Genomic DNA, 27,543 nt, shown 5'->3' with positions numbered 1-27,543 from the left:
ATAACTTTGGCAGTGTAAGGTAAAATGTGATTACAGTGACTTTGTCCTCTGAATCTCTCAGGTAAAGTTTGCAGTGAGAATTTTGCAGAGAAGCAGCTGGTCTTCATTTCTGAGTACTACACAGTCATTGGCTAAGGCACAGGTCATCTGAATAAAATGGTGATATTTTGAGTGGGAGAATTGATATTAAGGGAAATTATTTAGAGAGTGTGTGTGTCAAGAGAAGACTGAAGCTTGTATGTGGAATTGTTCCTGGACTTCTCTTTGTGGGTTTTTTTTGGCCATTGTCCCATTGCTCTCTGTTTTCTAAAATACTTCCTAACATCCTTCAGTGTTTTATCTCCTCTACTAATTGAAGTACATGTGTTCCTTCTAGAGACCACACAGGTTGGTAGCATAAAGTAATTATGAATAATGTTAGGAGGCTAAATGAAATTGGACTGTATTTGACTGTGTGTTTTTTCTTTCTATTTCTTCTCTTGGCTCCTCGTATCTTTTGTACAGTGCATAAGATTTTGTTAAGCACTACATTTGCAGCATAAACAACTGCTGTGATCTCTACGTGGTTGTCTCTGGTTTGATTTGTGTGAAAATGCTTCAATCTTCAAATCCACATCCATATTTCTTGATAGTCAAGCTAACAAAATAAGATTTGGAGTATTTGGAGCATGTGGAAGGCTTGCTTAATTTAAGTTAGTTGTTCCCCAAATTTAAAAAAAAAATTGGAATTGAATATATTAGTTGCAAGTACAGTTTTATTTCTATGTTGTGTGATAGATGTGATAACCTGGAAACTCATCAGTTAATATGACACCTGTTAAATGTTACTTATTAATATGCTGGTAACAGTAATTTGAGAATGATCCACTTTAGTCAGTGAGAAAGAACTATAATGTCATATGCAGTTGGTGAGTAAACAAAAGTCTGTATCTTAGGATGACACTGTGTTACAAATTTGCATTTTTCCTGATTATTTTCTTATGGCAGCCTGTGACCCACAGCCAGTTGCTTTGTGATAGCTGTAGTAGTATCCATCTGGAGTTAATTTCATCCACTATACTCTGGCTTAGCAAGTTTATGGAGCAGGCAAAAAGAAGTGGGTTGAATCACTAAAAATTGTGATGACTACCTCTCCAATTACATGATTTTTTTTTCACACATTTTGCAATGAAATATAGAGAATGGCTGTTCTCCTGAGTAAAGTGTTATAATATCCTAATGTACATTGCACATGTGACATTATCATGTTCATTGCCATTCCTATTAATGATAAAGATCGGCTGACCTTTGGGGAAGGACTGAATCTTAAATCCTTTTTTCAGTCAGAAGGAAAAATGGGAAATGACTGTCGGCAGATCAAAATCAGAACTGAAATAAATTGAACACCTGGTAGTCATATCAGGTCTTGGTAGATTAATGTAGAGAATCTTTTTAGAGGTTGGAGCGCTCCTTTAAGCTGTGAATGTCAGAGTATGCACAAGTTTTATCTCAGCAGTGCCTTTGCCAAGATGTGTTTAAAAGAAATTCTACTGTAAAACTGATTTTAAAAAAGCCCCCTAATTTTACTGATTACACGACTCAAGTGTTTTGAACTCTTTTTTAAGAAAAAAGTAACAATAGGCTTTTTGAAGTTACTGAATATTTATTTTCAAACTTTTAAATATAGATGAAGTGAGTATTTTTAGAAATGCTAGGCACTGTCAGTATTGCTGCAGCTGATTTCTGGGTGGTGTCATTGTATGACTTTCCATTTTACTGCAGTTTCCCAAAGGATATTTCATCTGTTAATGTATTGTTGTGTCAATTTGCATACCTATGATAGAGAGGAAGTTTTTTTTCTAGTTCTTGTAAATGAAGATTATTTGTCAGAGTAACTTTTTCCTAGTAATAGGAAAGCAGGGTATGTTACAGAGGCAGTATATATGAAATTTTTTACAATAAAATTTTTTACAATAGAGTTTTTGCAATAAAATCACACCCTGCTGTCTTATGAACAGTCTGTACAGGCTATCACTAGAATTCTTGGAGTACTGTCTTCCTGAAATGTTAGAAACATGATTTAATTAGGCTGCAAATATGAGCTAGAGTAGTTAAACTTGGCTGTAGTAGCATTGGGCCTGTTGGTGAACCCTGCACCCCTCTTTCCCAGCTGTGACTTCATTTTGCACCTCTGGATTGAAAAGAAGCAGGTCCTTATTTGGATAATGACTTGGATTATATGGACAATAATCTCCAGGGAGGCATCAGGTGCCTCTGCATTGCCTGTGCTCTGCTGTCAGGCTCCTACTGGATCATCACTTCCCTTCTAGTGGCCAACGACTTACCTGCCTCAGGAGAGTACTGCTGTATCCCTGAATATTTTGACTGCAGGGATGTTTTAAAGTAGGGAAATCAGTGGCTTATGCTCAACGGATTCTGGATGGTCGGTTGATTTGGGGTTACTTTTGATTGGATTTCCTGTTGGATTATTCCATAGATCCTATGTGAGTTATGTATGTTTGATAGTGTCAACATACATAAATATTTTTTATGTTCTCATTGTCTGACGATATCTCATCTGTCTGAGGGAGGAGGCAGTAAAATATAGATATTTTGTTGTAAAAATGGATTTTGGAAGGTGATGATGTATTTGTAAGTCTCCAGTTCCATGTGAAATTTTGTAAAATCTTGCATGTGCTCAGTAAATTTTTGCAGGGACCCTGAATTAGGTGTCCAGTGTCTGAGTTGTAGAAAGGCAGAAAATAAGGTGAAGTATCTGGGAAAAACAGACCAATGAAGATACTCAGTTTCAATTTACATGTAGCTTTGAAAGATCTTTTTAGCTGTAACTTTTTTCTGTACTTATGTAAACAAATTCCTTTTTGTGTAAATACTAGTACTTTTTTGTTTGTAAGGATTGATGTTTAATTTAAATAATCTGTAGTCTTGAACAAATACCAGAAAGCAAAGGTCTTTTTATTACCATCTGTCACAAGTTAAGCAAAATGACATGGTTTATTAATGACTGCAGCCTTTGTTTATATATGTACACATGAAAAAAAAAGGATTAAATTTGGATGTACTGCTTAGAGCTTTTTAAGTAATAGAAAAGCCCATGAGTTTTCCCTGTTATTTTCACAGTTATGATGCCAAAGTGAGGTGAAGGTTGTTCTGTTACCAGATTTCTTAATCCCAAACATTATTTATATTTCTTTTTACTCCATCATTTTGATTTATAGACATTAAAAATAAATTTTAAAAATGTGGAAATCCCAACACACTGCCCTCCACCCTCTCTCTTTAAAACTGAAGTGTGAATCAGGAAAATCCTCTTTGGGGATGGTGGAAATGTAGAATTATTTTTTTTCAAAGTGAGTAGAATGCCACCAGTTGTCAAAGTGAATGAATAAAACTATTAATCACTTCTTACTCCAGATGACAGGCTTTTAAAGTAATTTTTGGAAGAGTTAAGTCTCCCACGCACTATTGTAGAATGCTAGGCATGTGGTACCCCTTGGTGACAGAAAGCAAATATCTGTTTTTCAATAAAAGTTGATGATATCTCATATTGCATGAGCAAGTAAGTAAAAGAAATGTAATAGGAGGATGTAAACGAAAAAATAAGAGCTATGAATTAATTTAGGACATATTTAAATTTAAAACCAGTCTCTTATCTGTCTCACACAACACATTTTGCTGTTAGATATTTTAATAAGTGTGATTTCAAAGGCAAATTACACTATTTCTTTTGAATTATGCTTCTAAACTTTACTGGAATTCTTTCTCTAGATTGTTTCTACTGAACAAATGAAAATATTGGGGTAATCTGCTTTTAAATTTGGTGTGTTCTCTGGTGTTCCTGTATAAAAAACAAAAGGCTTTGGAGAGCAGGCATCTTGATGCCTGTAGTTACCTTCTCTTTCTTCCCTCTCAGTACTTTTATCACTCATAGTACAGCTAGCCAGTTTTAGACTAACCAGTTTTAAATAGCAAGTCCAGTTGGACTTTTGATCTTCAGTTATTTCAGGAGGAATGAAGAGGAGAGTGTAGTGGATCATCTGGTGATGTGCTTTTGCCAAAATTTAGGCTGGGGAATAATCCCTGACTTTCATTATTAGTTCCCTTTCTAGGTGAAAACTATTAGACACTTCTATTCATCTATGTATTTTTCTTATGTCGTAGGATAATGCTGTTAGAGCCTGCAAGAAGAACAGAGATGGTTGAACTAATAATTAGAGAGGCAATAATAAAAAATTCTTCTAAGCTGCATGTTTTTCAAACCAGCACTATGTTTAGACCTGTGACTTTTGGAATTTATAATGGTTCCAAGATAATGGGTAATTCTTGTGACATGAAGTACTTGGTTCCTAAAAGAGTTGGATTTTTTCGTGGGTGGATGTGGGATACTCGAATTCAGTTGTTACAAGGGAGAATACCTCGTACAGAGCGTGAGCATAAACCTGTGCTCTGCTGCTGAGGGATTAAGAAGTAGATGTGGAGTAGTGGAGAACGAAAGCTCCTGGCCTGCTCGGCACAGGGTGCTCTGCCAGCACTGTTGGCAAATCTGTGCAGAAGCTGTAAGAGGGTCATTGTGAGCACTTTGTTCAGGTGGACAACTTTTCCCCAGGCATGAATGTTTATGAACAGGAGAAGGATATGAGATATTTGAAAAAAAGAAATCAATTTTATTTTCTTATATAACATCCTTTGCTTTTGTGACAGTGTCTAGAAGCCACAGAGAACCTCTCAGGAAAAGAAGCAGCTGTTGTTTTTGTGTGTATTGTGTTTTTTTTTTTTTATTTTTAAGACATGATTCACCATAGAAATGTAATACTTTGTGTAGCAGATGGTAACATACTCTTATCTGACAAGTGATTACTCTGAGCTCAGGATTAGTTCTTCAACTTTTCTCCTTAAATTTTTTTTTTTCTGAGTGTTGGGTAGCATTATTGAAATCTAAGTCACAGTCACCAAGGATTTCCTTGGCCACTGATGTGTGTTTCTTCAGCCACTTAAATAGCATAGCAAAAGCAACCACAATGGGATTGTGTGATGCTGTTGTTTAAACTTCTAGTACAAACATTGCAGTTTGGATTTAGTGTAGTTCACATCTAAGCAAACAGTAGGCTCTATGTATGCCAGCAAAGTGCCCTGGCAGCAGAGAAGATTAACAGTACCTTGGGCTGTATCAGCAGAAGTGTAGTAGGTAGGTAGAGAGAAGGAATTACCCCTTTACTTTACACTTATTAGACCACATCTAGAATATTACCTCTAGTTTGGGGCTGTTGTTAATGGATGATGTGGGTTTAAATAAGTCCCTGCCTTTTGCCCAGGCCTCTGGCAGCAGGCAGTCCCATTATTGAGGTGGCCAGCACCCCAAGACCCACTCTCATTCGCAAGTTCTTTAATAATGGCTGATTGGGTGTATTATAGAATGAATTATTCATTAACAGACACAAAACGAACAGACATAAGACTTAAAACAGACTGTTACTACACAGAGATAAGACAAAAGGGAACACTAGTATATTATACATCTGGGGTTAAAGGTACCATGAAATTTACGGCTAGGAAAGAAATAATATAACTTAGGATCCAATGTTTCTTACCATCCAAATCCTGATGGAGCACACATTGAAATCCTTTCCCTCAATTCCCAGGAAAGTAACTATGGAATCTGCATCTAGGCTCTGTGGAGAAGTCTCACACGCTTTCAGGGCATGTGGGTAGAAGGCTTCTCAGGCTGTCTGTAGGAGACTTCTGTCTCTGTGGTAATTGTGTGGGCTTTTATAGACAAAAGAACCATGTCTTTTGGTCAAGAATATTTATTTTTCTTTCATCTCTTCCCACATTTGCTTTGCAGACTAAGATGTTGATTCTTAGCTAGGGGCCTGAGCCCTTTTGGTGCCAGAGATGACTCCATGCTGGGCCTGTGACCCGCCTGGGTCATCTCTTGCGTATGCAGCAACCATCTGTGGTAGAGAGGGGGTAGACACGTCCTGCCACAGGGGACTTGCAGCACAAGAAAGATGTTGATAAACTGGGGCAAGTTTAGTAAAATTCTACCCTCTGTTTTCTGCCTGTCCTCACTTCCGAAGTTGAACCTACTGCTTACCAGATTTTCAGCTCTTTTCCAGAAGAGCTGTTCTCCAGTGAGTTGGCCATCATCCTGTACCATTTTGTCATAGGTACAGGACTTCTCAGTTGTGCTTGGTGAATTTCAATTACAATTAGTCACCTAAATTTCTCCCGCAGCCAAGGAATATGGGTAGCACAACACGGGCCTGAAACCCAGGCTACACACACAGAGTAGCACAGTCCAGGCTTGGATTAGTGAGGTTTACTGTAAATGGAATCCTTAGCTACTTGCTTTATACAGTGAGCAGTGATCTGGTGAGCATCACTACAACCTTCCAACAGCTTTTCAGCCATTTAACTTAACCTGGACTATAAAGTTACAACGTAGATACAGGGAGCCTGTATCAAAAGTCTTGTCAAAGCCAAGGCAAATGACATCCACTGTTCCTTACCCACAGATCTACTTGTTTTTGTCACAGAAGGCAGCCAGGTTGGTTAAAAACAAATGAATTATTAACTGCATTTCAAGAATACTAAGCTCTGTGACTTTCCCAGGGTCTGAAGTGAGACTGTCTGGCCTGTTGTTCCCCACTCATCCTTACTGTTCCTTCAGAAGATGAATGGAGGACTTGCCTTTAAGTCATCAGGAGCCTCTCCTGATTAATTAGAGTGGCCTTCCAGCAATGGTGGAGAGTGGGTTCATAACTTCAGCTCTCAGTACCCTAAGGTACATCCCATCAAGTTTCACAGACTTGCATGAGAGGACATTTCTTGGTAGATCCCTTACTCAATCCTTTTTGACTACTAGGTAGTTCTTTGCTTCCTTAAATAATCTTTATAAAGCGTAAATGTCTGGAAATTTATCAGTAAAGATGAGAGAAAAACGTGAAGGTTAGAATTGCTCTCAAACTTGCATTTGTCTTTAATTTGTGGCATTACTCTTAGAAGCTAAAATACTTAAGATCTAATTGATTTCTGTTTACTTTTGGAAATTTGGAAAGTCAATATGTAATACTCCTTTTTTTGTTTACTGTGTCCTGTCACTTAGCAAACATAATTAAACTATGCACTTTTAATATTACTTGGAAATTGCTATATCAGTTGTATTTCAGTGACTGCATAATTGGACTCAAAAGTTTCCTATATTTGCAGGATTCAAAAGGCAAAGTGTGGGAATTTCAAAATACTGTTGGGTAATTCTGCCAGTTTTCAAGTTAGATTTTTTTGTCTCCTGAAGTCTTTATTCAGCTCTTAAAGTGAGCTCTGTGAATGCTTTGTTTTCTGTGTTGGGCTCGAATTCAAGGAAACTTTCAGGAAAGCAAGCTCAGACTAAATACTTAAAATCAAATGCTTTGTTTGAACTTTCTCTCCAGGCTGCTGCAGTTCCACAACTTACATCATGTGGATGTAAGTTGGACGTTTTGCCCACCGAGTGTGGAGCTTGGAGTGGCTTTATCAGTTTCGTGTTTTGTGAGCTGACTGTTTATAAGCTACGGTGGCAGTTTTAGTTCTGGCCAGCACACGGGTGATGCGGTGAGCTCTGGGAGCCTGCCCCTGCGCCTAGCTGGCTTAGGCTGCAGCTGCCGGAGCGTTTTTCCTGCGGGGCGGCCGTGCCCGGGAGCTCCGTGGGGCGAGGCTGTGGCTGCACCTCCCGGGCGCGGCCGGCGGAGGGCGCGGCGGGAGCGCCCAACGGGAGCGCGGGGAGCGCGATCCCGCAGCCTCCGCTATGGATAGCGACGTCCGCTATGGATAGCGACGTCCTCTGTGGAGGACACGGGACGTGGGGTTCAGCTCTTGATGCTGAAGCAACTTGTGTTGTGTTCGGACTAGTGCAGAATGTATGTAAATGAGGTTGGTTTTATTCCCTTGGTATGCACCATATGCAAATAAGCATTTCACAAAATGTCATTAATTTTTGCTTCTGTGATTAATTTACCTGTATCTGTCAGCATGAACTAATAAGCAAAAGTTAAGAAATAATCAACACTTAAAAATTCTGTTGATGTCTTTAGCAGAATACTCCTGTCATTCACTGGGAATCTGCATGTCATTCACAGTTAGTAGGCTTCTGTGTATTTGTGATCTGTAGCTCCATCTTTAACATCTGCTGCATTCAAAATTTTCAGTGTCTTAGGTAATATTTCGTTTTGTCCATGATGTTAACACTATACAGGTTAATCTTTCAGTCGTTACACTTCATTCCATAAGATTTAGCATCAACTAAGTATCTGACCATAAAAGAGCAATTACCTTTTTCTTTTTAATTATTGTTGAGACTGCTTACCATTGATTTCTATGGTCAATTCCTTGTTCTTATTTTCTTTCCTTAGTGTCTTAATTTTCTTCCTGATGTCATTGTATTCTTACTAAATGGGCATATGTTCCTTTTTAAATAATCTATGTCAAAAGCTTTTTATCATCTTTAAAAGATGAGGGATTCTTTCTCTCTGAATGTTTTTTTACCAACTACGCTGATTTTGGAAAATAATGCTATTTGGATTTGCCAAAAAACCAGAAAACTGTTACTAATTAACTGGCTACTCATTTGGTTTGAAAACTGTTTCTGTTTGCCTGTCTTTTCAGCTTTTTGAGGTCATTACTTGAGCATTTCCCCTCAAGTCCTCTATAACCTGAAATACTGCAGATGTATCGTCATCAGTGGACAGCTAGCTGTAAGAGTCATCCTGTGTTTAGAGCTTTGTTTTTTGCCCTGATGTGGTTATATTCATCAGTATTCTAGTATAAGATCTTTGTGTGTGTTTGATTTTTTTCTTGCAAATATTGTGTATTGGATCTCTGTAGATTCCATTTTACCAGCTGGATATTTAGAGTGTTGTCCTGCATTTGATACTGTAAGAAGAGCACAGCCTATTGCTGGTACTCTGGAGCTACAGTAACACAGGGGTTCAGTCCCAAATTTTTATTCTTGTCAGCACTGCTATGAAATTGCGTGTCAGGTTCCTTGTAGAAAAGATGTGTTTCAGGTTTTAGCTAATATCTCAAGGTTATGTCTAAAACTTTTCAAGGAGAGGATGTAGCATCTTACAATCGTATTCCTCCCAGATTTGTGTTCTAGTTGAATTCTCTTCATTGTCAGATCTAGCTTATGTTGAATTGTGAGTTCCCTGCCTGGCAACAAATCCAATTCTGCAGCAAGCTTAAAAAAACCAAACCACAATTCTACTATAGGCTACAATAAAAGTAAATAAACAAACAATGTTACTCTTTGTAAAGCCATAGCCTTAAAAAATAGTTATGCTAGGTGGTAACTGTGCAGCTCACTGCAGAGATAACAGAATTAGTGACGTGGCTCTATTACCTTCCACACCATATCTGTGTTACGCCAAGCTATGACTGATAACTCTGAGAAGTAGATGAAAGTACAGAGGCAGAGTACCGTGTTAACATAATGCTTTTATCCTTAGGATTTGTGGTGGTATCTCTAGTGAAAGCTCTGTGTGTTTAGCACAAGTGGAGGCAAGTATATTCTGAAAATCATTCTACATATCGTGGCTTTTCTGCATGTGAACTTAAATATAGTGCAAACATAGTTCAGGTGTGCTTCTACTTCAGCTCACATCTACCTATTTAAATGACAGTATAAATTTAGGTTGTCTCACACATTAGGAGCAATCTGAAACCCTGTTACTGTCAATGTTCTAGCTGGTAAACCAGTGAAGAAGTAGAGCCTTGAGTAAAAAAATGTATCAGTTTGGAATGCTTCTGCAGTTGTCTGCTCTTGCAGCAAGATAAAGCAATAAAATAGCTTTGAAAAATATTTGACACGTTTTCTGACATAGTTTGTCTGTAAGCAGTGATTCCTATGTAGCTCAGTTTTGCTGTTTTCCTCCTGTAAAAATGTTTCCTTCTGCAGTTTGCAATGGTCTTTCTCAAAATAATAAAAGTAATAAGAGGCATAGTACTTCCTGAGTAGTAGAGATCTGACTTTATAAATCCTAAGCCGGTTGGTGATACCTTCATGATAAAAATTCTTTTCTGTGTTTTTCCTGGACTTGCAATTTTAAGCCTTGTTTGTGAAGTTTCAGTCAGAATAGCAGTGGTATATACACTTGTGTACGGTGTTGAATTGAAAATATAGTTTAATCAACTCTTATGATCTGGTTATGCAGCATTCCCCACAAATGTTGTTGGTTGTTTTTTTGGTGGGTTTGTTTGTGTACTTGGTTAACCATTAGCACTGCGTGAAAAACAGTTGGATTTTTATTGAAAACACATATGGGAATTGACAGAATCTTGTTTCTGAGTATTTGGTTATATGCAGAAATGAAGCATGCTATTTCAAACATCTTTGCTGTGTTTTTCAAAAAGAACTAGAGATGTTTTTAGGTTTTGAAATGTAACATTTGAGTTAAGAAATGATGTTTTATGGAGACTGTCTTGGTTTTTATTTTAAATTTTGTTGCACCTAGACATGACTGTTCAGCTTGTACAACTTGTGTTCTATCACCTGTTTCTGCCCAGAAGCCCTGATGGAATTCTGTGACTTTCCTTGTGTGTTGCTTTTGATCTCTCTGATCTCTTTTGCTCTCTTCGATGCTTCTTTGGTGCAAGGCTGGCATATCTTACTATCCAGTGGTATTTCCATAGTGGTGATATTCTTGAAAAATGTTGATCTGACCCATGTTAGCTTGACACTGTTCAAAAGTGCGCTAGCAATTGTCACCTCAAGAGCAAGGCAAGTGCTTCTATACAGTATCACTTTGTGCTGTAGATAAAGGGGGACTGGTTTGGTGGAAACTGTTATCCTTGTCTTTATCCAAGTTTCAGACTCAGGCAAACAAAATTATATGGTTCATGCACACATTGCCTTCTTCATCTGGAGCACTTTACAGATACGATATTCAGTGAAGAGCAACTGAAGTGGCAATGGATGTCAGAGACAGAGTTGAAGTGGCTCTTTCTGAAAAGAAGAGGTATTTGGCCTTACTTGGCAGAAAACAACCTCTTGCTGGATGTTACAAAAGAGCTGATTATCTTTAATACTGCTTCACTGGTAGTAAGTTTTCTGTACTTTTTGTTTTTATATAGATTATTTCATTGAAAAATATAGCAAAAGATAAATCAATTGGCTAATAAAAACAAAAAGTACAATTGAAAACCTGCATGACAATTTAGTATGTCTTTTTGAGCATATGGTTAAGAACATTGCAATCTCTTAAAACAATGCACACTGTTTTTGATTTACTCTCTTAATTTTCCATTCCACCTATACCACTTGATAGGGCTGGGTAATGAAATTGGGAATACAGGAGTGAAACTGAGCCTGGGAAGAAGAGGAGCGTCAAAGAAAGGTTGTGTTTTGGTTTTTTGTCTTTGTTTCCCACCATCCAGATCTATTTTAATTGTCAGTACATTAACTTTTCCCTAGGTTGAGTCTCTTTTGCCCATAATGGGAATTGATAAGTGATCCATGGACTTGTAGATCTATTTTCTCCCAACTTCCTGTTGAGGAGGGGGAGTATGCCAATGGCTGGGTGGGAGTTTGGCCCTTAGCTAAGGTCTACCCACCAAATGCTTCTATGACCAGCTCTCACATTCTGTGATGAAAAGTGAGTCACATCAAACAACTCTCCTGTCAAGCTGTGACCGGTGCCATGGATGCTGAACAGGGCACTCCCAGCAAGGGTCAGGTCTTCGCTTGGTGGCTTGGCTTCTATGCATAGTGGTTCCCTCTTGGGGTCAGTCTTTTGCAGTGTTGAATGTTCATGGGTTAGTCACCTCATTCAGGGCTATTATTTTTTATTTATTTGTTGCATTCTAATTTAGACACTTGGCATAAGCTGTCAGTGGCCTCCTTGGTGATGTTGTCTTTTTGACCTTCTCTGTATCTAAAGCCAACCTGCTGTTGATACCTGAGGTGCTGTCATTGTTCTGCATTTTGGCCCAAGTGTTGCAAGAAAGTAAAACTCTTATGAGTTCATCCATTCTTGTTTTTGTCCTGCCCATACCTAAACCATCAGAAGGAGGCAGATGTTGTCTTTTGGACAAGCTTACACCAGTCATCTGTGCTTTCCTCATTTTAGCAGTGTATACTGGTATCATCGGAAGAGCTAGAGCTGGACAAATGTAGTCAAAAGTCTTATTTTCTGAGCGATACCCTTGGACAATACACAGTTGTTTCTGTCACTTGTTGAAGGCATTAGGGACAGAAGGTTTGAATAAAGGAAAATAAAGATGTTTTGTTGCATGTGTTCTTCTATTTTGACTTAGTGAGTTGACCTTAAAGAGAAGAGATAGTATTTTAGACAAATAATTTCTCCTTTAACTTTGCTTTCTAAAACAATGTTCTATATAGGCTGAGGGGTGACTGTAATTGCGCTGGCATTTTGTGGAAACTGTTTTCTGCTTTTTCCTAACCCTTTCCATTATCTCTTGCACATAGATGAAAACAATACGATTTTCCCAACCTCGGTAACCTTATAGCCCCAGATAATTTTTCTCTTGCTTGAGTATTCTGTACAGGCTTAGTCATGCTGAAGTCATGTGTTAGTGTGAAAAGAAGCTAATTTTCTTATACAAAATGGACAGTGGGCTTCCACATGATTTTCAGTAACAATGAGAGAAAATGTCATAAAAAGCAAAATTAAAAAACTGTGTAGGTTTGGAATCTGTGTTTTGATGGTCATAGGGATGATGTGATATGTTGACTGCTGTAGGGAGTATGCTTAGTAGGACTTGTGAGCACTATTTCAATAAGTATCGAATGTATATATATAAAAAAGTGTCACTCAGTTTCACCTGGTCACAGTTTAGTGAGGGCTTTGGAGCCGTTTTGGTGTCCAAGGGTTATGCCAAACCAATCTGCAAAAGAATTAGTAAGCTGTCATTAGCAAGTGATTTTTTAATTTTTATTTGCTGTTGCTGTGTTGATAAACTACTTGAACATGACTGATATGATATGTATTTGGATCTAGTAACTTCTAAGTTTTAATTGTATATTGATCTTATTTTTGTACTGTATTTAACAATGGCTTTGCTGAGCTATGTAGAAAGTAGCTTTTTAGGTTACCTTCCTCTACACAGGTTATTTTCTGTTATGAAAGAATGCTGCAAGTAGTTGTGAGCAGCTTAGAGATCCTTTAGGGCTTTATAATTACTCAGCAGCCATGGTGAAACAGATTTGATGCTAGCAGCAAGAGTTCCTTGGCTAATATAAATACTTGAACTACTGATTACAGCCTCTGATCCTCTGCCAGTAGTAATTACATCCTCTATTTCTCCGCCCCGAGGGTGCTGAACTGCTGTAACTTAGGAGAAACCAAACTTCTGCTGTCTGTTGCCAGACGCTTGGCCAATACCATTGTATATTTTCATGGCTCCCAATGGATCATAAACTGTGGTTTGAAGAATGTTAGAATGATACGAGGCTACAAAGGATATTTGCTGACAGGTTTTGCCTAACAATATGTTGTTCTTGCTTCAGAAAATGAATACCAGATTTGTTCAAATACTAATGCTTGGAGAGTACATTCTTCATAAAAACTCTTTTTTAGTACCTCCTATATTTGAAGACATTATTGTAAAGTAGCCTACCTTATCTTCTGAAATGCAGTTGCAGTACCTGATTTACCATTTATTTGGGTTGGTTATTCCTTTACACATTCATCTGGCTTCACACAACTTACATCTTTTAATCCTGTACTTTTGGTTGCTATGGTTCCATAGTCTTTTTCAACTCTTGTGCTGCAGTTATGTATATTCATTTATTCAGGGTCTCATTATTTCATCAGTCATCTCACAGTAAGTCAGATGTATTACCTAATAGGAGCAGCTTCCAGAGATCCTTCCAGATGACCAGTAGTCAGAAAAAAATACAGGCTTATTGAGAACCATGAGAGATATGGTTCTAGTACTATTGCTAATATCCCATTCTTGAAATCTGTTCTTGAAAACTAGTCCATACACCTCAGTAAGTAGTTAATTGTTATCTATTTGTCTGCTTATCTTTTCAGTTACGTTGCTAGTTGAGCAGGGGGCTGGTTTCCTGCAATTATTTTGGTGTTTGAATACAAACTGAAAATTCTCTTATAATTGACATAACACATTTTCCTTGTAGAGTCTCTACTGTTCTGTTTTTTGTAGTGTTTTGATTTCCGAGAGATGATTATGTCTCTCACCCAATATTTTACTGTGAAATTTATTAGGACTTAGTGTCTTACAGGTTTTATCTCTCTATTAAGTGTGGTAAGATTGCCTAAGATGGGCAAAAATTATTAATTCTAACACTTAAAGATGAGTGTAGATAGTAGGATCACTCTAACCTCAGCTTATTTGTTGATGGACCATTGAGGAAGCAGCTCAAAGCCTTGCGGGAAACAAGATTGTCATGTGTGTCATGGAAAAGAGCAAACTCATTATGGGATATTTGAGGAGACTTGTGGGATCGTGTGTAAGTGGTTATGGATCATCTAGCAGAAGAGCCAATGGCAGGAAAAGGGAATGAAAGAAATCTATGATAATTAGGCTTCTGCTCAGTGTCTTATCACTGCAGTAATAGCTTAATAAAAAAATCTGTATTAAACATTATTCCTAATTATTTTCCTGGTTGAGCTTGTTCTCTGTTTTCTGTGCGTGTAGTGCTAGCAACCTTCAATCCCATGGAGCTGGTGAGTAGTTTCAGAAGGCTGAGAGCCAGAGCCCGTAGGTCTGGGGGCAAGATACTGGAGAGAGCAGAGGGTTTGGGAGTTGGTGCTGGAGTGTCTGGTGTCCAAGATGTCCAGAGGGAGAGTGAGGGCTCGAGAGGCAGCCTCTGAGGAGACCACAGTTTGTGGCCAGCTACGAGAGGCTTATATGCCTGAAATCAGCCAACACATGTGAACAACGCAGCCCATGTTGTGTGGTTTGTCTGTGCATGTGCTGTTTGTGTGCATGTGGTGCCTATTTTTGTGTTTGTGGAGTTCTTGAGGTGGCCAGCAGCATCTGTACAGTGTGTGTGTGTGAGGAATACATGGTCAGCCTGGCTGGGGTCAGGGGCTGGCAGCAGTCTGGCTGCCAGGGGCTGGGAAGGAGAACATCCCTGGGCCTTGAAGCCACCAGCTTCAAGCTTCACTTCAGCGGCTTGCTGTGTGCACTTTGCTCTGAAAGGCACTGAGCCACAGGCCTTAATATGGGTCAAATGGAGGTCCCACTTACATGGTTAAGTTCTAAGGCAGCAAAATTTATGTTTTATAAATAAGTAGCTTTTTTTGAAGGCCTGGTTTTCTGCTTCATGAAATTTACTCCTGGGGGAAGTGTTCTTATGTCAGAGTGTATTTGTTTATTCAGAAGTAAAATATTTGTAATAATTGTAAATACAAGTAATCAACATTTAAAAGAAAGAACATTTTAAGGAAATCAGAGCACTGCATGTTGTTGGAGTTGCTAGTAGTTCTCCTTAATTGAATGTCCTTTTCTGTTTTGGAAAGCAAATATTTAAACATTAACTCTTACTCGTGTTTGGGAAGTGTCATTGCTGTTACTGGCAGCGGAGAGTTGAGATGAAGTAAAATGTTGGAAAATGATGATAATTAGGCTCAGATTAATGCTGGATTTTAACAGTATGGAATTTGAGTGCCTGTCATGTTTTTAGCTCTACTCACTAAAGATAAGAATGTAATCACTGATACTTGAACATATGGGAAACTGGGGTTTAAAGGCTGGCAAGATTTGATTTTGCTTCTTAAAAAAAGTTAATGAATATTGTAAAATATGCACAACTGAGCAGAAGTATTCCAAATACCTTTTTACTTTTAAAAGATGGATATTTTTCTAAGTTTTAGCAACAAACGATTAGTTTCAAGCAGTACCACATACTGAGAGAATAAAACAATTGAAATTCAAATGCTGCCTTCTGAGTTTTGGAAGTAAGAGATTGCTGTCATCCAGGCTGTCATAATAAAATGTTTTCTATGTTGTTTGTTACGAAAGATCAGGTATGGAATTCCTAAGGGTTATTTAAACTTATTTGAAATTGTATGGTAAATTTGTCAAGGGAAAAAAGTAACTATATGGAGATTTGAGAAGGTCATTAAACACAGAAAAATGGTTTGCAATAGTATTCTTTTTCCTTAGATGTTAGTGTCTCTATCTTAGTGTTTAAGGGCTGAATAAGAACACAGCCTTGATTAGTGTTGACTTCAGTAAGTAATCTTGGTCCCTAAGAACAAGTGGTTTTAAGATGTTTTGTTAATAATTTTTCCCTGAAAGATATCTGAGAGTAAAATGATCTTGTTTCCAAAAAACCTCCCTTCATTTCATCCTCCTGCAAAAGGACTTGACAATCTTGTTAGAACTTGTCAGAATAATCATGAGTAGTTTTTAAAATTTCCCTACATTGCAGATGAAAATGTGGACTTCGGAGGCTGGTTAGAGAATGGAAGCTCTTGTATGCACAACAGGAAGGCTAGTAGTTCAGAAATACTTGGTACTGTTTTATGGGCTGTATTATGTATTTTGTATTTGATTTTCAGCAGATTACCCAGGGAGATTGCAGAGTCTCCATCCTTGGAGATATTCAAAACCTGCCTGGGCAGTCCTGGTCAAACAGCTCTAGATGACGTTCAGAGGTGCTTTCAAACCTCGGCCACATTGTGAATCACAGTTGTTGAAAACCAAATACACAGTACATAATACAGTGTTCCTTGATGTTCAGATGGGATCTCCTGCATTTCAGTCTGTTGTCCATGTTTCATCTGGTCCTGTCACTGGTCACCCATGGAAAGACCCTGGCTCTGTTCTCTTTCCACCCTCCCTTCATTGGTAGAATCCTCCAGAGCCTTTCTGCCTCCATGCTGAACAGTCCCAACTCTCCCAGTCTTTCCTCATAACAGGTGCTCCAGTCCCTTCATCTTCATGGCCCTATGCTGGTCTTCCTCTGGTGTGTCCATCTCTATTGTACTGGGGAGCCCAGAACTGGACAGATAATCAATTCCCGGTAGTAAAATCCTATTACTGCTAAAATTTAAATATCTCTTCTGAAGTTCTGTAATAAAACTGATTTATAGTAACTGATTTTTATACAGTAGCAGACATTTGTTTCCTGTAGTGGATAGGGCTTTAGTAATAGGGTTTGTAAAGATAAAATACATAGCAGTTTTTAACTGAAGGTTTTTATGATGGCCTACATTGATGAAGCCCTGTAGTAGTAATGATGAGTATGTAAAATGAGCTTTTCATCAAGTGTATTGGATGGGTATATAGAGAGTTGCTTCTTCTTTTTTTGACTATATAGTCTTCATCATCAGAGAACTTCTGCTAGTGTGGTTGTTCTTAAAGCAGTTTTGGAACACAATGCTAGACTGATGAAGTTTGTGTTGGGAAACACCTACCATGGTTTGTGACCATGACTTTGAGGGTCTTTAAATAATAATCTTTCATACGTTCTATCCAATTGCTTCTTGTGTGATATTGACTAGTAGCTTCTACCAAGAAGAGATTTTATGAAGAGATTTTGGCTTTCTTAATTTCCTTCTCACGAATGAGGAGCGAGGTGCGGGATGTGCGTGTGAAACTTTAAAATCATAACATTAAGACCATGGGGAAATCACTGCTGTCTGAGTTACCTTCTCCCACTTCAGTAATGCTCCATGGATGCAAGTTAATTAAGGCATCACTGTATAGCTGAACTGAGGAGCACATTCCAGGTTACTTTGGAGTAATGGAATCACCATTTAGTCTCTGGGAGAAGGACTGGAAAAGCAACAAATTTCTGTTCATAAATAATGCCAGAGAAAGAAACAGAAGATCTGCATGCAGCCAAAGAATAGTAAGGAGTAATGAAGAGATGAAGAACTGTTTGCAAGAATCAGAAGTTCATAGTGAAATAAAGTGGAATAAAAGAAGCGATTTCATTTTCCATGCTTGCTGCGAAGGCGAGTGTTCCAGTACACTGTTTGTTTGGTTTGAAAATTACTAGGTATCTGGAAGTTGATAAAAAGGACTGAGGACTAAATGAAAAGTTGACAAGGCTCTCTGTAAAGGCCAAGTCAGTGGTGAAACAGTTGATAAAATCACTGAAGAACCTTTACAACTATGGGAAGCAATACTATTTAACAGAAGATTTGGATTTTGCTGACAAGGTAGCTTCTTAAATGTCTGTTTCAATCTACATATAATTAAAGCCTGAAACACACTATACACTATTGTAAGAAAGATGGAATCAATAACTTATTTTTGGGGGAAAATATCTAATGAGCATCTTCATAACTGTCAACTTCAGCTTTATTTTAGTATGCAAAAAAGTACAAGAGATGAGTTCATTTACATGCTGTCACCCTCACATGCAAGTGAAATGATTATATGCACAAGTAGTAATGCTGCAAAACCCAGCAACAGTTTGCTTAGCAATTAAACAAGGTTTAATTATTGAAAAATTTTGCTTTAAAGACTAAGTATGAGACTCCAATCCAGATGTTATTTATACCTCAGTGTGAATATGAAAGCCTAGACATTTCCAAATAGAAAAAAGAAATCAATTACTTTCAGAAGCAAGTGCCTCAGGAAAACATTAATTATTATTCTGAGTGCATTTGACAAATGCTGAGCTGAAATTAGTGGAGTTTGGTTTCTTCAGAGTTCTTAAAGTATTAGGTAAATATCTAGGACAAGCAAGGACACTTTTCATAACTCTTAATTTCTTTCTTCTTTAATGGAAAGTTTTTCCTTTGGTAGCTTGACTTAACTGGCAAAATGAAAGAAGACATTGTATATGTAATATTTATAATTTAGAATATATATCTTACAACATAATTTATATTTAATTATACTAGTATATAGGTTTTAAATTTTCAGATACAGCATCTAAGCAACATTGATAACTATTGTGCCCTGCCTTTTAGAGTCCGAAAAGAAAATGACAGTGCTAATAATATAATTTTAATTCCTTTTTTTGTTTGTTTTTTAAATAAGTTAGTTGCTGCCTTTGATTTGCTTTCCTTAAACATAAAAGGCCACTTTGTGTTCTGTGTGATTTTCTTTTGGCTGGCTTGTGTTACTGTGAAGGGGGGGGGGGGTGTGTGTGTGTGTGAGAGGAGTTGGTGGGGAGTTTTACGTAGTTAAACAACAAAACAAAAGCAAACCCACAAAACCATCTTCAGCCTTATATTGACACTTATACCATCCACTACAGATTCAAGAGTGAAATTTTTTCCTGTGCTTGAGAAATGTCAGAATTGTTACATTTATACTGGAAGCCCAGTAATGCTAGTCTGTATTATTTATTTCCTTTAGTCTGATGCCAGGAAGATTTTTGCCTTTTCTTTTATACCTCTGTTATACCCCTGTTATACCTTTTTACAGCTTCTGTATTCCTAGTGCTTTTTGCCTACATTCTTGGACTTGTTTGTTAAGCTAAGAGACTAAACATTTTAGAAGCTTCATAGCTAGGGATCAGTGTGCCCCAGACCCCAAGGTCCTCTCCAGAACACATTCTGTAAACCAAGACAGAACCGTCCAGGGGAAGGTTCCTTGGGGAGGGGGGCTCACTTGAGCCTCTCATTGGGGAATCTTTGATAGATATGCTAATTAGTAAAGCCTATAATGTTATACCCAATGTTGGGGGAGGATTAGGATAGACACGAGAGGAGAGACACAGAGACACAGGGAAAGACTCGGTGGGGTACATCTTGATGCATATGACCTGGACGTGTACACCTAAGGATCCTTAAGAATAAATACCAAGGTAAAATCCCTTTTCCCCTTCTAACCGTGTATGCCTCTTGATTTTAAGACCAGGAAAAGGCATCAAGTCCATAAATTTGGTGGTACTAGATGGAAATAATCAGAATGCTTGATGTATTAAATTATATTGATCCATTTAAAAAAAGGTTTGATAATGTCAAAAGCATTTTTTGCATAGTTTTGTTAGTTTTGAAGAATGTTATTTGCTGTTATATAGGTTGTGTGTTAACAATTGTTGTGGAATAGATGTAACATTAATTTTTTGGTGTAGTTTTTATTGAGCATATTTCAGTGTAAGTGCTGCTGAAATAACTTTTAATAACTGAAGAAGCCTTGGCAAAAATTACTTATTAATTTTATACAATGCTTGAGATATGTAAGATGCTGTGAAAGGTTGAACTCCAGCTTTTTTCAAAATAAAATTGATCAGTGTTAAAATGTCAACTGTCTAGGTACAGCAGCATACTGGCATGCAAACACTGCTTTCTTATTTCAGGTTCCCCAGCTGCATAACATTTGCATTGTGACATTTTGTAACAACATTAGCACTATAGCTGATGTTTCACAATCAATCGGTTTTTGTTGGTATGAGACAGCCTGCAACTTAGTTGGATGCTGAAGGTGTTTCTCTGGAATGTAATTAACTTGAATTCTTGGGTTCTGGCAGTATCTGCATCTCATAACTTCTTTGTGCAAAATCACATAAACCGTGTAATATCATTCTGAAATGTCTTTTAAAAAAATAAATAAAGGCAAACCAAAGTAATATTAAGGCTTTCTCAGAAGTACAAAACCTTTCTAGACATTGTATCTGAAATTTAATCTAAAGGAAATGTCTTGGTGCCTGGTGCATTAAAATGCCTTACTGGAGAATTCATATCCTTTAAAACTGCATTTTAGAGAATAGCCAGCTAAAATTCAGGTTTCATTGAAAATGAAGTTGTTTTAAAGTTTTAGAGCTTCTTTTCATGAACAATGATTCTAATCAGAGAGAAATGCATTAAGGAGTCTTTTGTGACTATTACTTCCTCTATTTAGGCTTAATAAAATGTACACGAAAACTACTTTTTGTGGCTGAAAGCAGATTGCTGCAGGAAAGAGACTTTATGTGAGTGATTTGTGTGTGAAATGTCATTGTATAGTAGAGTTCCCCTTTTTATATAAAAGCATGGCCTTGGTTAAATGTTTTGAGAAACAATTATAGTTGGACTCTATGTAAGTGGAACTGAGACTTAAAGGCCTGTTATTTATCATAATCTTGCTGGATATTTGCGCAGTTCATGTTCAAGACCAGGCTGGATGGGGCTCTGGTTTACTGGAAGGTGTCACTGCCCATGACAGAGGGTTTGGAACTAGATGAGCTTTATGGTCCCTTCCAACCCAAACCACCCTATGATTCTATGTTGATCTTATAAATATGTAAAGAGTACTCTGATGTGTGTAGTGTATCTATAACAATATAGTGATTATTATGATACAATCTTTACTGAGTAGAACTAAAATCTTTCTACAGCATTATTTTAAACCTGTTCCATAGCTTAAAATGAGGAGAGGAAAGCTTCCCAAAGGCTTTTGTAGCATCTCCTGAAGATTGGTTTTTTTTTTTTGATCAAACGGATACTCCAGAAGGATAGCTGTTGTAATGCTAGGTTTAGTTTAGCAAGCTGCAGCTTTCCCTGAGAGCTCAGCGGAGCTGCTTAGGGCAGTGCGACCATTGTCACCCTCCCGTAGTCCATTTCGGACAATTCTGCGGTTTTGCTCTGGCAGCTGTCAGCTTTACAACCAGTGATGATGAAGGAGGCGAGAAGGGTCTCTCCATAAGAGTTTAAGAGGATCTAGTAATAGCTACATCTCATCCCAGCGATCCCCAGAGGCAGAGAGACCTCGTGATCCGGGCGCAGGGGGGTTTTGTCAGATCGCAGGGGCGGTACATGGGCGGAGTTGGGGTACAGGAACCAATAGGGAGAGCCCGAGGGAATGGCCAGGGCTAGGGGCAAGGAACAGTGGGGAACAATCTGGGATAGGAAAAGCAACGGGTAAACAGATTCCCACAGATAAACTAGCTTATGGAAAAACCTAATCTAGATAAACTAGGGTTATGGAAAAAAATTCAGAATTAAGGTAAAGACTTTCACAGAAAATGTCTTACTGTCTTCTCTTGTTTCTCGGTTATTCCCAGTGGAGGGGGAAAGCTGGGATCTGTAATTCTGACTCTCAGATATGTCATAGCTACAGTGTTGTCAATTAAAAAAAAATACGTATGGTTTGGTTACATAAGATTTGATATTCTGTTAGATTGGTTACATTTAGAAAACATCTTAAAATGCTGGCCAAACAGATCTTTAAATAAAGTTTAATGAATTAGTGGGAACAAGTGTTGTGTCTTTTAATGTTAAATAGCTATCGCTAAAGGTTATATATATATAACCTTTAGCGAGATATATATCTATGTATATATACATAGATATCTATGTATAGATAGCTCTATATATATATATATATATATGTATACCTATCTCTTTCAAAAAGCTCAAGAAAAAGGCACTTTACCTGAAGTGGTGTTGGATTAGCAGAGCAGAAAGTAACTTTATTTCATTCCACAAAAGATAATTTTTAATTGTATACCATTCCTTTAGAGGTGTTGCAGGTGCTACCATGATGTCATATTTTACTCATATCTTTGTTTCCATTTAGCTTTTACCTTCTTTCCCTCTTGCACTTTGCTACTGTGAGGGCTCATACTCAACTGAGTGATGCATTTAATGGGAACAAATAGACTATAGTGCATTTTTTTGGGCACAGATAGGTCAGGCAGTAAGTTGTGAACAGGCCCTGCAGAGAGACCTTGACAAATTAGAGGGCTGGGCAATCACCAACCATATGAAGTTTAACAAGGGAAAGCGACAGATTCTGCACCTGGGATTGGGTAGCCCTAGTTGTGTGCACAGACTGGGGAATGAGAGGCTGGAGAGCAGCGCTGTGCAAAGGGACCTGGGGGTCCTGGATGATGGAAAGACAAATATGAGTGAGCAGTGCCCTGGCAGCCAGGAGGGCCAACCCTGTCCTGGGGGGCATCAGGCACAGCATCGCCAGCTGGGCAAGGGAGGGGATTGTCCTGCTCTGCTCTGCCCTGGGGCAGCCTCACCTTGAATATTGTGTGCAGTTTTAGGTGCCACAATATAAGACAGATATTAAGTACTGTTAGAAAGTGTCCAAAGGAGGCCACAAGGATGGTGAAGGGCCTTGAGGGGAAGCTGTATGAGGAGTGGCTGAGGTCACTTGGTCTGTTCAGCCTGGAGAAGAGGAGACTGAGGGGAGACCTCATTGCGGTCCTCAGCATCCTCGTGAGAGGAAGTCGAGGGGCAGACACTGATCTCTTCAGTCTTGTGACCAGTGAGAGGAGTGAAATGAGGTAAAAACAGTTTATTACACGAGAAAGGAAACCAAAACAAAAAACCCCACAAGCAATGCTTACCAGCAGCAGACTGATGTCCAGCCAGGTCTTGAGCAATGGGAGCTCTGGAAAAATTACCCCTCAGTCTTATTGCTGAACTTGAGGTTATAAGGTCACCATCTCAGTTTAGCTCTGTCTGTGTGTCCTTGTCTGCTGCTCACTCTGCCCCCTCCTCTGATGATCCAGGCCTCAGGACTTGAATTATCTTAAGTCAGCAGTGTTTTATGTTCTCTGTAAATTGAACTGCTTCAACATGATTAAAGTTTGGAGCTATGCTCTTTATTTGACAACATTTTGATATCTTTCATATATCTAAAATATCAAATGTCATCTTTTTGCCTTTTTTTCCCTGGTATGATGATTTTTATGTTGAGTACCATATAGAGGTGAAGGCAAGGCTGTGCTTGCAGGAATTTGTCTATGTTTTATTTCAGAGTGGTTGAAAAAAGTCTTCAAAGTCTCAATTTGGAATGTGTGATAGGGATCATCTTCTAGAAAAATGCTGTTGAGAAAGCTCCTAAAATTCTTAGCTGTTTAAAAACACTAGTGTTAATTTACCATGACCTTTGTAAAAGCTGCTTTTATTTACACTCTGGCTCTGTTAGAAAAAACATAAGGTTATAAGGAGAAACTTTATACTTGAAAATGCTACCTTTTATTTTTATAATCCAGGCAAGCTGAAGGAAAATGTGCTCTTTCAATTAAAGTTGTTCAAATATTTTGATGAGGTCTCCTCAACTATGTTTAAGGAAAGCTATCCTGGGTGTTAGATAGAAAAGAGCAGTGTTACGAGGATTCCGCATCTTCCAGAAAATAAACATTTGAAATAACTGGACAGAGTGTTTGTTCTAAGATTTGAAAAGTGTTAGATCTTATTTTCACAACACTATGGTGTGTAGAGAACATTACCTTGTCCAGGCAACATAATAGAGGAAAATGGGGAGTCATTTTGCTCCTAAGATTTGCAGATTCAGAAAAATATTGGCCATGTGGATTCTCCTTTGACTTCAAGGGATTATGTTTTTCTGCCCTTTAATGGTGGATCCTGAAACAGCCAGCACAGACCACCTCTTCCATATTCTTCATTGCGATGTCAAGTAAAATCTTCGTTAAAGATCACTAGGTCTTGGTTCTGCCTCAATTACTACAAGTCTCCTAAATGAGTTTTAAACCAGTGTTTCTGTTAATTGATAGTGTTTACACAGAAACGTACTTTATTGTATATATAACTTTGATAATAATGTTGATACTTTTTCAGGTTTTGAATGTTACCTTTTTTTTTTTTGCTGCTTACATCACTGTCCAGTCAGACTTTCATAAACGTCCTGTCATAAATGCATTGTTTTTTTCTGCTTAAATGCAATATTTCAAGTACTGCATAGAGAAAAATACCATATGCTTGTGTTATGTAAAATTGTATCTGTATTTGAGTGTGCACACAAATACTGTTTTCTGTATCTCTTAAGTAATTAATGGAAAAAGAAGGAGATGGTATTTCGGGTGATTCAGTCTTTGTTCTGATAACTTGTGGAGTAACTTGGTGTTTAGAAGGCTTCCACGTTCTTTTCAGAATTAGTTTCTGATTTTCTGGTTGTGTTAAAAACAAAATTAGAGGGTTACTTTATAGGGGACATGAATATAGAACAATCCTTATATCGGCCTTTAAAACTCAGTGGTCGGAAAATGAGGGTTTTTTTTAATTAAAAAAAACCTTCTGAGTAAATGCAGGGTTTACTGAAGTTCTAGTATATCATATGCATCTCAATCTAGCTCCATAAAACAAGGGAATGTGGATCATGCTTTATTGCTGAGATAGCTGCCTTTTTTAAAAGGAAGATGAATGGGTTGCTGAGAGTGCCAGGTTAACCTTTCCTGCAGCAGTCAGATTGGATGAGTACATTTGGGTTACCTGGGACTGAGAAGAACCACATTGTGAGACAGTGATTGCTGCAGTCCAGGGCTCCCTCAGCAGCAGAAATGGCCCCTTCCTCCTTTGCTGCTGTCCCTGTGTTCAGTAGCTTCAACTTCCCTTAGCAGACAGCTGCTTCAAACCTCCTCTCATTTAGCTGGGGCATGGTATTGCGAGCTTGAGGTGCAAGTTTCAAATTTGATTCTAGTCCGACTTCTGCCTAGCAGCAAAGGTTATGGAATGGATGTAATGAATGGGGGGGTCTTTCAGGAATTACATATTTTTAATGCATTTTATTTTTGAGTTACTTGTAAAATACTTAAGTACTTGATGCTTATTTATACAGTGTGAAATATCTCAAAATTTCTAATTTGTTCATAGTTAGTTTTCAAAATACAGCCACAGAATCATGAAATGCATGTTATGTTCAATATTTTGTTAGATGTATGTCAGAATGATCAACAGTGCTATGTTTGTAGCTTTTATAGGTGAAGGTAGCTACCTTATATACAGATACTAAGCAAATTTAATACATATGTTTTTCCAATTATTTTAGTTAATACACCAGTTAATTAGTTCTCCACAATAGTGTGACATGTATTTGTTGATCTATAGATTGCTAGGTTTATTTATGCAGAAAAATTGAATGTTTTAACTAGTCATATGAGTTATAAGAAAAAAAAAAGTGTTTATTTTAAAACAACCAAATTTCAAAACAGGTTATGCCCATTTAAAAAAAACTGTACACAGAGGCATGTTTATATAAGTCCCATGGTGCTAGATACTGTGTAAATTTTGTATAATGTGGCTTCATGTATTATATTTACACTTGTAGAAGGCTGTCTAGGCACAATATGACTTCTAGTTCAAATACGTTTGGAAAACATACACCACTTTCAATGAAGTCTTGCTATTTAATTCTAATAGCATTGTAATTTTAGAAAAATTATTTTTCACTCTTTGTTAACTTGTGAATATTTCTGCTAGCTTCAGATTCTGGAAGGCTGTGCTTCATTATTTTTAATAGGAGAAATTACGTCTTACCCAATGTTGTATAAAGTTGTAACAACACAGTGTGACTTCTAACATAATCCTGCCTTGTGTTACCAAGTTTTTTAAGCTAATATTTTATTGATTGTACTCCTTTTTTCTTCCAGCTGACAGCACGATCACTACCTTCCATACAGTCTGATGAGAGACTTCAACCTCTGCTTAGTCATCTCAGGTAGTATGAAGTGAAAACATGAGTGTGTTCCTTCATGCAGATTAAAGTAATTGTTTTGGTAGAATGCCTTAGGTACAGGTTTTTTACAGACCTCACCTGTGTGATTGGCTTTGACTGGAAAAAAAACCCCAAAAGTAACCCTTCAACTTAATTCCCTTTGTAAATGACGTGGAACATAATTTATAGAACTAGTGTTGCTTCTAAGTAACAAAAAATAGTTGTAGCTTTTATAAAGTTTTTTTTTTCAATAGCAAGTGCAAGGTTATTAAGCTTCTTTATGAACAAAACAGATTCCAAATTACAGTGCTCAGAGCATGGGCCTTCCTTGTTGCAAATATTCTATGCTCTCTGCTCTTTTTGGGAGATTTTGCTGTCATTGATGAATGGAGTACTAATTTGTTTTTTTAATGGACCTAAGTAGATTGCTGAAAGTGTGAACCATTAGAATAAATAATATGCCTCCCTCTTAGTAGTATGAGTGTGTGTGTGCAGATATATATGTGTATGCGTGTGTATAGATATGTATGTAAGCTTTCTACTTTATTTTTAGGAAAGGCTAAGCATAGGTCTCTTTCTTACATACATGATTGCTTTTTATCACTTTATATGGGAGACTTTTCCTACTATGGTAGTATGCAAAAGGACAAGGTCCATACAATTAGAGCGAGCTGGTTTAGAATCGTGGAATAATTTAACTTGAAGTGAACCTCTTGAGATGATTTAATCTAGCCCATGCTTAATGCAGATCTGGTTAGATCAGGTTGCTCAGGTGTTTATTTTTGTCGAATTTTTAATGTCTTTAAGGATAGAAATTTACTTAAATATTGGATGTCAGTAACGAATGCTGTTTTTGAACACATACAGCTTAGCATTAAGATCATTGAAATGATGTTGGGTTAATTAAAAATGGAAGTGTTGAGGCTCTGTCATGGCAGTACTGCATGGGGAATTGGGATGCAGATCTAGTTTGCTAGATCATGCTCCTTATTTTCTATGGTGCTGTACTGCTTGAGCTATCTGTTCCCAAAACCTGACATTTTATTTTGATTTTTAAAAATCTCATAATTTTTATTATATAGGAAGAGTTTTATGTTTTGTTGTTTTTAGTGTAAATCAGAATAGAAAAAATAGCTTTCATGGTATCTCTGCTTATTTACATACGATTAAACTTTGTTCAAGAGCAAGGAATGAAAACAAGGATTGCAGTGTTATTGTTACTGT

General features: G+C 37.6%; 1 protein-coding gene across 1 annotated transcript in view; it reads left to right on the top strand.

Moving 5' to 3' along the window:
* PRIM2 (DNA primase subunit 2) overlaps positions 1–27,543 on the top strand; it is a 102,559-nt gene that overhangs the window by 37,620 nt on the left and 37,396 nt on the right. The window contains exon 8 of the mRNA XM_039569462.1: positions 26,255–26,322. Coding sequence (XP_039425396.1) covers positions 26,255–26,322 — 68 coding nt within the window. The remainder of the gene's footprint in view (positions 1–26,254; positions 26,323–27,543) is intronic.

The sequence above is a fragment of the Corvus cornix genome, chromosome 3, assembly GCF_000738735.6.
Source record: "Corvus cornix cornix isolate S_Up_H32 chromosome 3, ASM73873v5, whole genome shotgun sequence".
Lineage (NCBI taxonomy): Eukaryota > Metazoa > Chordata > Aves > Passeriformes > Corvidae > Corvus > Corvus cornix.
Note: the sequence above shows the minus strand (reverse complement) of the source record. Positions and strands in the feature narration are given on the sequence as shown.